The sequence below is a fragment of the Ips typographus genome, linkage group LG4, assembly GCF_016097725.1.
Source record: "Ips typographus isolate SLU linkage group LG4, UJ_Ityp_2.0, whole genome shotgun sequence".
Classification (NCBI taxonomy): domain Eukaryota; kingdom Metazoa; phylum Arthropoda; class Insecta; order Coleoptera; family Curculionidae; genus Ips; species Ips typographus.
In genome coordinates this window covers 12,878,534-12,891,023 of record NC_138425.1, presented here as the reverse complement: position 1 = coordinate 12,891,023, position 12,490 = coordinate 12,878,534, and the positions used below count along the sequence as shown (strand labels likewise).

Sequence of the window (12,490 nt, the reverse complement as noted above, 5' to 3'; positions counted from 1 at the left end):
CTAGCCTATTACTTATCCCGAAATGGATGCATTTACTCGAGCCTTCATCAGACTTTCAGACGATTTATAACGGTACATTGAGGTCGTTGAGAGTAGTGACTGACAAACTCGAACTCACTTTCATAACAGTGAATATCCTGAATGGAAATAATTCAATATTAATGCATTTCAGAAGACGAAAATAAGTTGGATCTAACAAACCATTTCCAAAAAGTGAAACTTCAATTTCATCGATTTCGGACAGAGAAGTTCAAGTTAGGTTAGTTCTATTTACTCATCAACGTTACATAATTTTGTTTTTTCAAATGGAAAATCCTATACATTTTTAGGTCATGTGATAGTCTTAACAACAACACCATAAAATCTCGATTACTAATTTTTTTCTTTGTCGTTAGGATCCATTGTGGTGAATTCATTGTTATCGAAAAGAGCTTTCGGCTCTTATGATAATTCCACCCCGTGTGGTAGTATGAGGGGAAAGGGGGGCCATTAACAGTAACGGCGCGGATTCACAGGGAACCAGTTATGCTTAATCGGGGCCATTTAAAGGAATTCCGCACATCCTGCTGGCTTTTTGGTTATGTCTGAAATCCGAAATTATCGTTATGACGGCAGTTACAACCACTTAAGGTTAATAATTTATTGCTCGGCTAGGGAACGCGGTGTCAATGTCGTCTGCATATTTAAAGAATCCCACCAGGTTCTTTCTTTCCATTGTAATGGCTGGAAGATACGAACAAAAGTAACTGCTTTTTTGTCATTATCTTACAGAGAGTCTTCACATAGCAGGGGTTCCGAAAAATCGTGTTGGTGCAGTTTTTTTTCCTCTCAATGTCGCGGATAATAAATCTGATCGTTAACTCAAACAATGGTCAAACCTCTTCCATAAAGCGGTCATGTTGAACAAAGGCGCGATTATTATCCGTTAATTTTCAGAAATAATGCACTGGAATAAACCCTGGAAGTGACGTAAAGCAGGGACCATCATCAGCAAATATATTCATATGCACGAACTTAGGGGAGAGTTCAGGTAATTAATGTCTTCTACCAGTGGCGTACCTAATCCGTACTTTTAAATAAACCACCTTCTTTTTATACAAGCTAAGTCAATATAAACTCTAAAGTAATTAATTAGTAGGCAGGACGCCCATGTTGATACAAATGACCCTCCGTTTTACGTTTTGCGTATTATAACTCGGTGCGGTCGGAGAATGTTTTATAGGAATATACGCACAAACACAGAAAATGGGGGAAGGACCGACCCCAACCAAGTTTTGCGGGATTAAAATCTTTACATCGCATCCGGGGGGGCAGTTTTGGCCGCCGGTCAAATTTTGATGCAAACTTGTTCAATTAGAATGATCCTGAATAATGTTTCCCTACGGATGTCATAATTCAAACCAATCCCTGTTAAATTCTACTAATATTTTATATAGAAATATTTAACGGTGATTTGCTGTTCTTTATTATGGTTGGAAAGGTGGACTATTCCTCTCCACAACTATAAAACATTTCTGATAAAGTAGTAATGTAAATCAATATTGACTAAACAGTAGGTACTCTAGATTTTATTAGACAACTTTCAGGCCGGTCCTATTCCACCTTCACCCTAAACAGTTTCTCACTCCATAAACAACTTTCCAAATCCAACGAAACAAATTCACTCACCGGTTCCGTATAAGATTACCATATTTCCTAATAAAACTTCCCGGCCAATCAATAAAAGGACTGGGAATCACTCCGGTGCTACTCTACTCGCCATAATTTAGTCCGGACTATTTTCCTGGAATGGGCCCAGAAAGGGACCGGAAAACCGAATGGAAAGTCCATTCCGAGAGCGAGTGGGTGTCGATAATTAACCCGGGTTTTTTTCTTTATTTTCTTCCCGTCACTTGATTTGAAAATCTGAACCTTGAAGGAAAAATGATGAGTGCGCTTACAGCACAAGTGAAATAACAAACCGGGTATTACGACGGCTAAACGCTTATGTAGCAGATCCAATATACTATGTATGTGAAAGGGCCACGGCAATAGGGTTTATCGGTTCCCATTTCATTTCTGTTGGACTGTTTTCCGCTTTAGTTTGGGACCAATAAAAGAAACGCCATGTCGGCTGAGGCGTTTATTGTGACTGATGCTCACCCAATTTCTGAACATTTAATAAAAGACGCTTTATTAGTTCCACCCTGTATATTAGCTCATAAAGATCAGTTAAAAAAAACGTTTCACCTTTGATGTACAAGAAGGGTTTGGATGATAGTAATGCCCTACAAGCCGCAGAAGCGGTTAACGGATATCTCACTGCCTTATCTCTAAATGACTGGATAAGGGCGCACGATCGATAGCTAAACAGTGAGGGGGATGATAAACTAATGACTAGCGCCATTGTCTTTATTTATTATGGACATTAGCCGGTACGTGTTCAAATTTGCTAATAGTTTAGCAGTTGTCCGGATTAAGTCCTGGATGGATGGGATCCTTATTTAAAGGGGGTCACTAACACACTAACTGTTCAACACCTGCTCTCCAGAATCAAATATCATGGAAATCGGTCGTCTAATTTGTAAATTCCAGCTTGTTTCGAACATTTTTTTTACCAACTTTATCAGTATTTTTCCTGACGTGTTCACGACCACCAAAATGATATAATACACCTAATCAATTAGGACAGAAAACATTATTTAAAAGGTCGTCCCACGGGAAGCGTCCCGTGTCAACCCTTGAAGTAAAAAAGGGACGCAATTAAAATGTGTGCGGTTCGAGTCGGACCCGAATTTCGATTTTTTTTGTTGAAATTTATTGTTTGATTAAATTTGCCTTCTGTTGCCGGCTAATTAAAATTGCAGTTTGGTAAAGAGGGTGACAAAAAGCTAATTTAATTGGCAATCCATTTAATGGACCGTAGATGTTTTTGTCAGTTTGCCCCAATGCTGAAATAGCTGAATTTTTAGGCAACATCCAAAAGAATTTTTATGATTATGACACTAGGATGGGTTGAAGAAATATGAATGGAGATGGAAGTTCACGATCCTATTTTACACTAAACGCCAATATATTTGCCCGGTCTAGACGGAGTTCTATGTTACCGAAAGGATTATCTTTGCAGACGAAAATGGCCTGAATCGTTTATCCCGGAAGTATTAAAACGTAAGCATGATTTATCCTGCAAGACTTATACGAATGGCATTAAAGAATCGTGCGTTACTGCTGGGGCAGAGTCCGTTTATCATATGTAATGTTCACATCATACATGGAAGAAGATTTTTGGGATCGGTCTGCTAAACTTGTTTGTATCAAAACAATCTATTAGATGCACTTCCAGAAAGTTATTCTGATAGCAACACTTTACGGAAGGAAAATCTCCTCGATTTAAGTACCAAACCGGGTCCAGACGAGCTAAAATAGAAAACCAAAACCGTTTTTACTTACTAAGCGATCGAGCCAAATGGCCATCGTAATAAGATGAGAGGAGCTTGCAAATTCCGATGCAGTCGACGTTGTCCATGATTGATAGTTTTATAGCGCAGCGTATCTCCTCCACCATAAAACTTTCATGTAGAAGAAACAAAACAACAGGCAATAACTAACGATAGCGTATCTGGCCGGTGCTTTTAGACCATTTTTTTCTGGAACGTTCCCCATAAATAACTAATAAATAAATATCGTGCAAGGATGATAAATTGATCGGACGTTCAAAACAGAAGCAGCGGGAGCGCACATCGTCTCGATATATTATAACCCGACGAAAAAGGTTATTTGTATCTTTTGATGTCCTCTTTTGTACGGAAGATGTTGCACAATTACTCGTTTCTATGAACAGGTGACAAGAAAAGAGGAAAGCTGAAGGTGGTGCAATAAAAAGAAATTACCATTTTGAGCAAACTAATTAGCATCAAATTTACAGTTTGACCATACCTTGTTAGGATAAATATCGATAAAAAGTGATGGTACACCTGCTTGTGATTGGAAAAGATGATAAATTGTAAATCTGTATCATCTTCAGGACAGGGTGACCAACAGAGCAATGAAGAAAGATTTGGAAGTAATGAACACCTTCAAGATAAGAAAGCTTGAGTAGCTTAAACATAGTATGAGGAACGAAAGCAAATGTCACTTTTTAAAGTTCGTTCTTCAAGGAAAAGTTTAATTGCCAATATTCGGAACGACTAGGCACTTGAAGAAGAAGAATGCGCCATCATGCACAAAACATATTCTTCCTCTTTGCTGTACTGGCAGGAGTAAAATCCAACTCTTGTGTAGTAGAAAACTGTCCTACTTTCTTCACAACTGTAATATTTACCAGCCTTGTTATAGCGTAATCTATGATGTCATAAATCAGCAACTACAGATTTTTATGTTATTTTTTTTTCCCTAAAATTTATTTGACTAATGACACTTTCGTGTTTTAGATCGGTGAAAGTACGACGAATTTGTGACTTGTAAACTAGCACCGAAATATATTTCCTAACTCCGCATAAATAACGGGAAAAAACCTTTGGGGGTTATTTGTTCCGATTATAACCGGAATTTTTCTATGTTGCGTGCGTATTATGGGCTGTAAAGATGGGATGTTTTATGGCTGGCAGGGGCGAAATCGTAACCGCAAAAGAATGTTATAAAAACTGACGATTTGACGTAAACTTACCCTGTTCAGTTGTTTGGTGAGCTTGTTTATGGTCTGTTTGTCTCTTAGCTCATTTTTTTGGGTCGCCTCCAGAGCTAGTTCTAATTCTACTATTCTGGCCTCGAGAAAAGACTGCAAAGAAAATTTGTAATTATTACTTTCTATCTATTGCAGATATAAACTAAATAAACTGATGGAAAATTGATGATATGGTAGACAAAAATTAGAGAACCACCTTTGATGTTTGGTATTGTTCAGTTTGTATGAGCCTCAAAATATGACAATAAGGCAGAGGACAAAGGAAGTTAATGTCAATTTCTCCCTTGATTAAAAAGACTAGCAACTCTTGGCTTTCAATAAGGAGCACAATCTCTCGAGTGACGACCCGGCTTTATATTTTTTAATATCGTCGTCCCTCCCAATGTTTCCCGTGTTATTAAGGCCCTATTCACCGGGTCCTGCAGCAGTAGGAGCAGCATATTTGAAGTCTTTTATTACTCAATGCGGCACGTCATTTTAATGTGTTTTGCTTGTCGGTAAAAAAGGGGGTCGCCCCCCAAAAAAAAAACGCAGAGATAAATCTGGTCGAGCTGCATTTTCGAAAACGCAACACACCCGGATTCCCGCGTTAATTGTCCGGGCAATAAAGCAAATATGCGGCAACCATGTCAGAATACTTTCCACATTCCCCTGTAAACGATTCAAAGTATTTTCGAAGTGGCCGGTCATGTGACCGTTCGAAGACGCAAAGGAGAAACATGGAGAAAAGTATGGTGCAAACGGCCCTCATTCATTCCACCTAATTGAGATAATAACCCTCGGGGGAGCCGGTGGCCATTTAATAAATCACGAGTTTTCAATTGCAGTTAGGGACCGAGCGAGAACACAAAGAAAACTAAATTCTTGCCGTCACTGCCAGATATAATCATGGGGAAAAAAACTGAGCGGATCGAGAATTTGTTTGTCTCCAGGGTCGGGAGATTAATGAATCGAACGTTTGCGACTTTTTTAAATTATTTTGTTTTGACATTCGACCAACGAAAATATTTAGTCGTTTGGACTTGATGTTTATGTAAATAAATCGGTTAAATTAGTTCGTTCGTCTTGGAGAATCCCAGCAATTTCAAACTTAAAAATAACAAATATGTTGTAATTTAGATGAGTTTTTTTTAATAGTTACAGTTTTTTAAGTAAAAATAGCTTGATTTCGAGAAAACTATTGAAATATGTGTACAGAAAATGTTTAGCTCAAACGTTGAATTGGTTTGTATTAAAATCTTGCCAGGTTAGCTGCATTGCCAAATACCTGTAACTGCTATCATAAATAATTCTAAATGGTGTATTCTACTCTAACCAATCGAATAGTAACAAAGAAAACTACTATCCAAATGCTCCATTTGGATTGTTGCAATAAAATAAAGCTTCTTTGTTTGGAGAAAAGCTTTGAATTGAACTAATATATTACAATTTTATCAAACAACAAAATACCATTAAGTGGACACAAAAGCGTATTCGGAAAATCAGAAATAATTTCGTTGAGAGGTAAAAGGACTGACATAAAGACGCTCCGCCATGTCCGGATCTCCGGATATTTGATAAATCTCCATTGTGGAGCAGGCACAAAAGTGAATATCATCCATTTTGGAAGAAGATTTATTAGAATTGAGTTTTCAATAGAACCTTACGCGGTGTCGCCCTCCTTTTCATAAAAACAACTCAACCGGAAAAAACTGATAAAGCTGGAGCGAAGAGTCTCCGAAAATGAGGATCCCCATTTGATTGATCCTTTTCAGTTTCTAGTTTTTTTTCGACGTAAAGTGATCATTCCTAAAAAAGTCGCAACCAAAGGAACCGAGTTGGCAATTGTAGCGAAACCTCTGCAAGACGTGTTCAATAAAACGTAAAACGGCCAATTATCGCTCCGACTCTGCGACAAAAAGAACATAATTGAATCCGGAGACTTTATGAACACGGCACTATTTGCATTTTAGATTGGATTCAAGCCAATTTTCCAGAGGGTTTGTCACCCCTGAATTAACCAGACCCGGCGAGATGTTACAATTTGCATTGCCCAGTTACTAGAAACTTTAACTACACTGTTGTATGAATGGAATTTGGTTCGGATAAATTATACACCACTCGGTTAACTGGAGAGTTATTTCGTCCCAAACCCAAAATGGCCGCTAACCCAATAATAACGAATTGCCCCATATTTGCTCGAATAATAGAATTTCTTCAAACCGATTAGACGGCCCTTTTCAACCTGGCAAATTGGCGTTCCCATATACACTCACTTCCTTTCTCCCCCTTTTTTAATTTAGTTTGAAGAGTTCGGGCTTAATTCCCATCATAAAGACGGTATTTATTGTAAAACGCGACGGCCCTTTGTTCAGGGCTTTTATGGATTGTTGCCAGGAGGTCCGGATTCGGCGGGGAACCAAATTGAGATCCGGTAATTCCCCAATCTGGGACTCCTCACATGTATTTTTTTTGTGAAACCTAATGAGACTGCAGGGACCGTAGCTTTGCCGGATATATCTCATTTTTAACCAAAACTAATTAGATGGGATGATCAAAGGCTGCGAGCAACATCCTCATTGCCAGCTCTCGCCTTGCTCGAAAAAAAAAAACACGCAATTAATTCGGCCGACGTTATCGGAAAACTCGTATTTTTCTTCTGCATGAAAAATTTCTTTCATTATATTTTCCAGCGTAGCTTTCCAAATCTGAAACTGCTCTACCCTCGTGTTAATTAATTAGAAAAATGTTTCTTTCAAAATCTTTGACTTTGTAATTTTCGCGTTGAAGAAACTTTATTGAAAACTGATAATTTAGACTGACAACGGCCTAATTAGTGTCTGTAGTAGGATTGAGTTACCATGTCCAAAATTACAAAAGTTATAATAATTGAATTTTCCAAACAGATTAATCCACCAGAGATGGAGGTCGTTATTTACAAAATTTCTTATTATAAAGATATACAAAGGCTGTTGCAAAATCTCAAATTTTCATACAAATTACATACAACAAATGTAAACCAGTACGAAACTGTTTAGAACAAATAAAATGTATGGTTAATTTAGAGAGAACCACCTATTTTTTTCAGCAGGTTTATTTTATTTAATGCCCCATGACATTAATATGTCTTTTGTTGTCTATAATAAGGATTTTTTTTTCAAGAAAATAAAGAAAATGTATAGAAAAGGTACATTTTTGTAGGGATGTCAAGTGTTTACCATTATAGTTAGTTTTAGTAGGATTGTATGTAGTTATTAAGAAAATTAACAGTATTACTTGATGAACTTCAAAGGAGGTGAAAAAGGTGGTACGTGGAGGTAGAAGGTGGGAAAAAAGGTTTTTTTTGGTTGTTGATTGTCCAGAGAGACTTTTAATGAGAGCTGAAAAGTCAGTTTTCTAAAAAATTCGAGCAAAAATCAGACTATTGAAGATCAGGGGATCTTAGAAAGCTTTTTTCTTCCGGAACGGAAGTTACTGGGTGTAATACCGAGTGCTACCAGCAATTGTACCGTCTAGTCCACGTTATGACATGGAGCAGATTGTGATAGAGGACCTATTCCAGAAGTGGTTAAATCGATAACCGAGGAGGCCTCCCGGCTGTTACCGAGGTACAGCCTTTGCAGTTAAAAATCCACCTCAACGGAAAAGAAGAAGATTGGTCAACTGACGGTTTATTTTGGACAATTTGGACTCTTTGACGAAGAGTATTAGTTGTAAGTAGTTTGTAATTTTTTGTATTAAAGACATTTGTAGTTTCAATGATATATTTAGAAGCAGGATTTTTAGGTAAAAAGTAAGTTAGATAGGTTTAGTTATTTACCTTAAAAATAACTTGGCATCCCAATTATAGAATTTTTATTCAAGCTTATTTATTTAAATTTTCTTTATTTACTAGATTATTAGAATGAATGGTCAGGGTGAATCTGATGCCAGTTATGATGATATTATCATGCAACTAGGAGGTGAGGGAGATTTGAGTAAATCTCATCTTCAGGATGATAATAATCATGACCGAGTATAATACACCATTTAGAACTTTTTTTTTGTTGCATTGCATGCAACCTTTCTGGAGGTAAATAAAGTATTTCATCCACTTTTGACCAAAAGTTTGAGTTTGAGTGCAACTATAAAGTTATAATAATTGTTTTATCAATTTAAGGGCATTCAGGAGACTTAGACAATTTTTCAAATTTTGGCTGTTGAACAACTTTACGGTTTGCTGCATCGTTTCTTAGAACCAAATAATATGGCAGCTACGGAGAAAGACCAAAATCTAAATTTTCCTCTAGATCAGTTGATCGACCATGTTGCTGCTCCAATCGATTGACACATTTCACACGGTCGATGCCATATTGGCAGTACACCGTAATAGAATCAAAAAAAGAAATCTTAATCGTTTTTAATCCCGTAATCGTTCAGATTAGAACACGTCAAATTAATCTCAAGATAATAGGACCGTAAATTACTTTGGCCAAACAATAACCGACGTTTACTCTGCCATCGGTATATTAATTTGAATTTACCTGTAAAGCAACAGCTAATGCGGAAAGAACGGCCCAGAGGTAAAAGCATTAGATTTATGAAGCTGTAAAGGAGCATTAGTGTTTGCGTCGAGTCTTGCTTTTGAAGCGCGGTTTAGCCGAATAGCGTCTCTTAAATTCTGATTCCTCCAGGTCCCGTCGTTGCTCGTTAATTCCCCAACAAATTTCCACCAAAATTTAATGGAGAACAATTACGACTACAACCCTTCGCTTTCAAGAAAAAGGATGTTTCGGATTCGACAAAATGGTGTTTCAGTAATCGATAAACTGACGAAGACATACTTGTGAATTGGTTAGCAGAAAAACTCGGACTAATTAAATCCGCATCTGTTCGAAAATAACGACCGAAAACATAACGTTTCCCGGCCTCATTCCTAATTCCCGCCTCCCACTTTTAACGACCGAATGATGATTACATCCATCGCCATTAGGTAAATTATCGTTCCGTAATAATCCTGAGGCCCTGCTACGTCAAAGGGCCGATTTTATGTAATTAGGGCTTATGTTTATGCCATACTCGCTGCGGAAAGAACAAGAACCCCAAAATCTCTAGCCCTCGTCCCTTTTAACTCTAATCAGATTGACGGATATGATGTTTAGACACGAATTTCAACTAAAACGAGTTTTGGTTTAATGTTCGTATGTGATACAAATGTTTGAGTTAAACAAATCACAGGTCTGAATTTCGCCCCAACAACTTTGGACAAATTCCAGATAAAAAAAATCCATTTCGCCGCCACAAAAACCCATAAGTAATCTATTTCGAGCAATTCTGTTTACAGTGCAGAGGATCCCGGGGATAAAAACATCCGTCCCCCAGGAAACTCATGCTCCTATTTTCCTGACGACTACATTATCCCGAATTCCATAATACTTAGGTTTTATCTCGGATTGGACCGATCTGGATAAGGCCGGATGGATGATGGTCAGCTTAAGAGATCTACTACACTTCGGGACAGGGTCCCTTTGTCTAAATACGCGAAAGCTCTCGAATTTTTTTTTGTCTATTCAGACGACACGTGAATGGCAGGCATCAAAGTGAAATGTTCGGTTTTTTCTGTTGGATTATCCGAATTGTCAACGAGAGTTTTTTGTCATATCCATTAATTTTGATACTGTGAAGGGACACGGAGAGGCGTATGGCCAAAAACGGATGGAAGTAGAAGAAGAGTGTGTTCAATAACTAATGACATTTAGGGAACTGAAGAAGAGCAATTTTGATGTTCAAAACAAGCAACGCTATAAGAAAATTATGATGAAAAATCTCAGATTAATCTGTCAAGATGCAGCTTTCAAAGGGCTATGGAATATTAGTGCGAGTGGCTCCACCTACCTGTTCCTGAGCGAGTTCGTCATCTTCGTCGGTTTGCAACCCTCTAGTGACCGTGATCCTGCCTACGCTAGCAATCCCGTTTGCGGCAGGAATCGGCGTTATCGTGGCTTCTTCTTCATGTTTAACGAACTGGATTCGACCGGCCTCTACGCAAATATTCGGCGCTAGAGGGAGACACCTGCAATGCCCCGCAGGATTTTATTGATTTTCCCTTCGGTGCGGCCCTTTACGACTTACCTTTGAGACGGCGGGGGCGGTGGGGTGGCAGCGCGCTCCGTTTTCTCATAGCCCACCAGGTGGCGCGCGTCCAATACTGGATGAACCTGGTGGGCCGAACGAGGCTTGTCGTTGTCCAAGGAACCGGTTTCAGATGGGAGTCGGGAACCACCGTTGGATCTGAAATTAAAATTGACATTTTGTAGTTTAAACACCATATTTTTTACAGTGTTGATGTTTGACAGTATACCTAAATTGTTTAACGTTAACAAACATCAACAAAGTGAAAATTATTTTAAACTCAGAAGAGGAACAGATCATTTGGGTAACAAAGAGAGAAAGATATATTAAAATAATTATTGCCAATACACTTCAAACGCACTTTGCGTACCATTCTCATATTCAAATATCAAAAAGTTACCCACAATAAATCATGTTCTGCTAAGGCTATGACATTAATGTTATTGCTTAATTGACGGTCGTTGCTTAACGCACTCCTATTCCCACAATAATGTATAAATTATTTACTGAAACCCCGTAAATTATTGTTATTAATATTGTTAATAACGCACGATATTAGGCATTTGACAATGCGCCCATAGATCACGCTCTCTTTAGGTATTGTCCAATAACAATAATTCATCCGACGTGGGTGTCGTAATATCCGACTAGAAACTGTATGCAACTATAGTGAATTAATTACCGACATTACGGGAAATTGTACGCCGTTTAATGTCGATTCGCCTATAAATAAATAATTGTCATCTTTAGTATCGGCCAAGAGATGAACAACATAAATTCGATCGGGTCTTTATGAGGAAATCGTGCACGTCGTGATGCTTCAATCATTCTCAAACAAACAGTTCTGTATTTAATTGTTAATAAATAACAAATTTAGGGAATTTTTTTTCTTTGTTTATTGGGTCTTCTGTCTCACACAAAAAAGGTGGAGATATATTGATGATGTTTTCTCAATATATCCATTCGGTAATGATCATCTCAACCAATTTCTAACTCACATAAACTCAATAGAACCCACAATCAAATTTACAACAGAAACTGAACAAAATAACGAACTTCCATTCTTAGACATTCTAATCAAAAGAGACATAAACAAATTTGAAACAAAAGTATACAGAAAACCAACCCACACAAATAGATATTTAAACTACAAATCCAATCATCCAATAATGGTAAAAAAAGGTATTGTAAAAAGTTTATTTGAAAGAGCCAAAATTATTGGCAATAATGAACAATTTAATAAAGAAAAATTATTCATTAAAAATGTTCTAAAAGAAAATGACTATCCTGAAACATTTGTTAATAAATGTTTTAGGGATTTAGAACATCCAAAACAATCTGGAAATCAAAATTAAATTTTACCTTTTACTAACCTTTTTATTCCTTACATTCCAGGTATTTCTGACAAAATCAAACGAATAGCTAAAAAATATAAGATCAGAACAATATTTAGAACTCAAAACACATTAAGATCACACTTAACTAAAACAAAACCTCACAATGAAAATGAATCTACAAGAAACGTGATATATAAAATTCCTTGCGAATGCAATCAATTTTATATTGGTGAAACCTCCAGACCTTTAAAAAAACGTATTAAAGAACACCAAAATTATTTAAGAACTGGAGACTTTCACAAATCTAATATATGCCAACACGCGTTTGATAATGATCATAGAGTCAAATGGAATGAATGTAGTATCATAGACAAAGAAACTTTTTCAAAAAGACGTAAAA

General features: G+C 37.3%; 1 protein-coding gene and 1 long non-coding RNA gene across 12 annotated transcripts in view; one reads left to right on the top strand and one right to left on the bottom strand.

Annotated features, from left to right (window-relative positions):
- The window catches only part of LOC145727558 (uncharacterized), a 98,981-nt gene that overhangs the window by 54,907 nt on the left and 31,584 nt on the right, over positions 1-12,490 (bottom strand). For 5 of the 6 annotated variants that reach the window (XM_081977189.1, XM_081977188.1, XM_081977190.1 and 2 more), the window contains exons 2-4: positions 10,754-10,912; positions 10,517-10,694; positions 4,646-4,756 (exon numbers count right to left, since the gene is read on the bottom strand). In XM_081977189.1, the coding sequence (XP_081833315.1) occupies positions 4,646-4,756; positions 10,517-10,694; positions 10,754-10,912 (448 nt within the window). The remainder of the gene's footprint in view (positions 1-4,645; positions 4,757-10,516; positions 10,695-10,753; positions 10,913-12,490) is intronic. The other variant, XM_081977192.1, reaches the window with a different exon arrangement.
- The window catches only part of LOC145727615 (uncharacterized), a 36,912-nt gene that overhangs the window by 20,145 nt on the left and 4,277 nt on the right, over positions 1-12,490 (top strand). Inside the window, exon 8 of one of the 6 annotated variants that reach the window (XR_014177897.1) lies at positions 4,799-6,672. The exons of 4 other annotated variants lie outside the window; for them this stretch is intronic. This is a non-coding gene — a long non-coding RNA (uncharacterized LOC145727615). Of the gene's footprint in view, positions 1-936; positions 1,132-4,798; positions 6,673-12,490 lie in introns of those variants that run through there. One more of the 6 variants, XR_014177898.1, reaches the window with a different exon arrangement.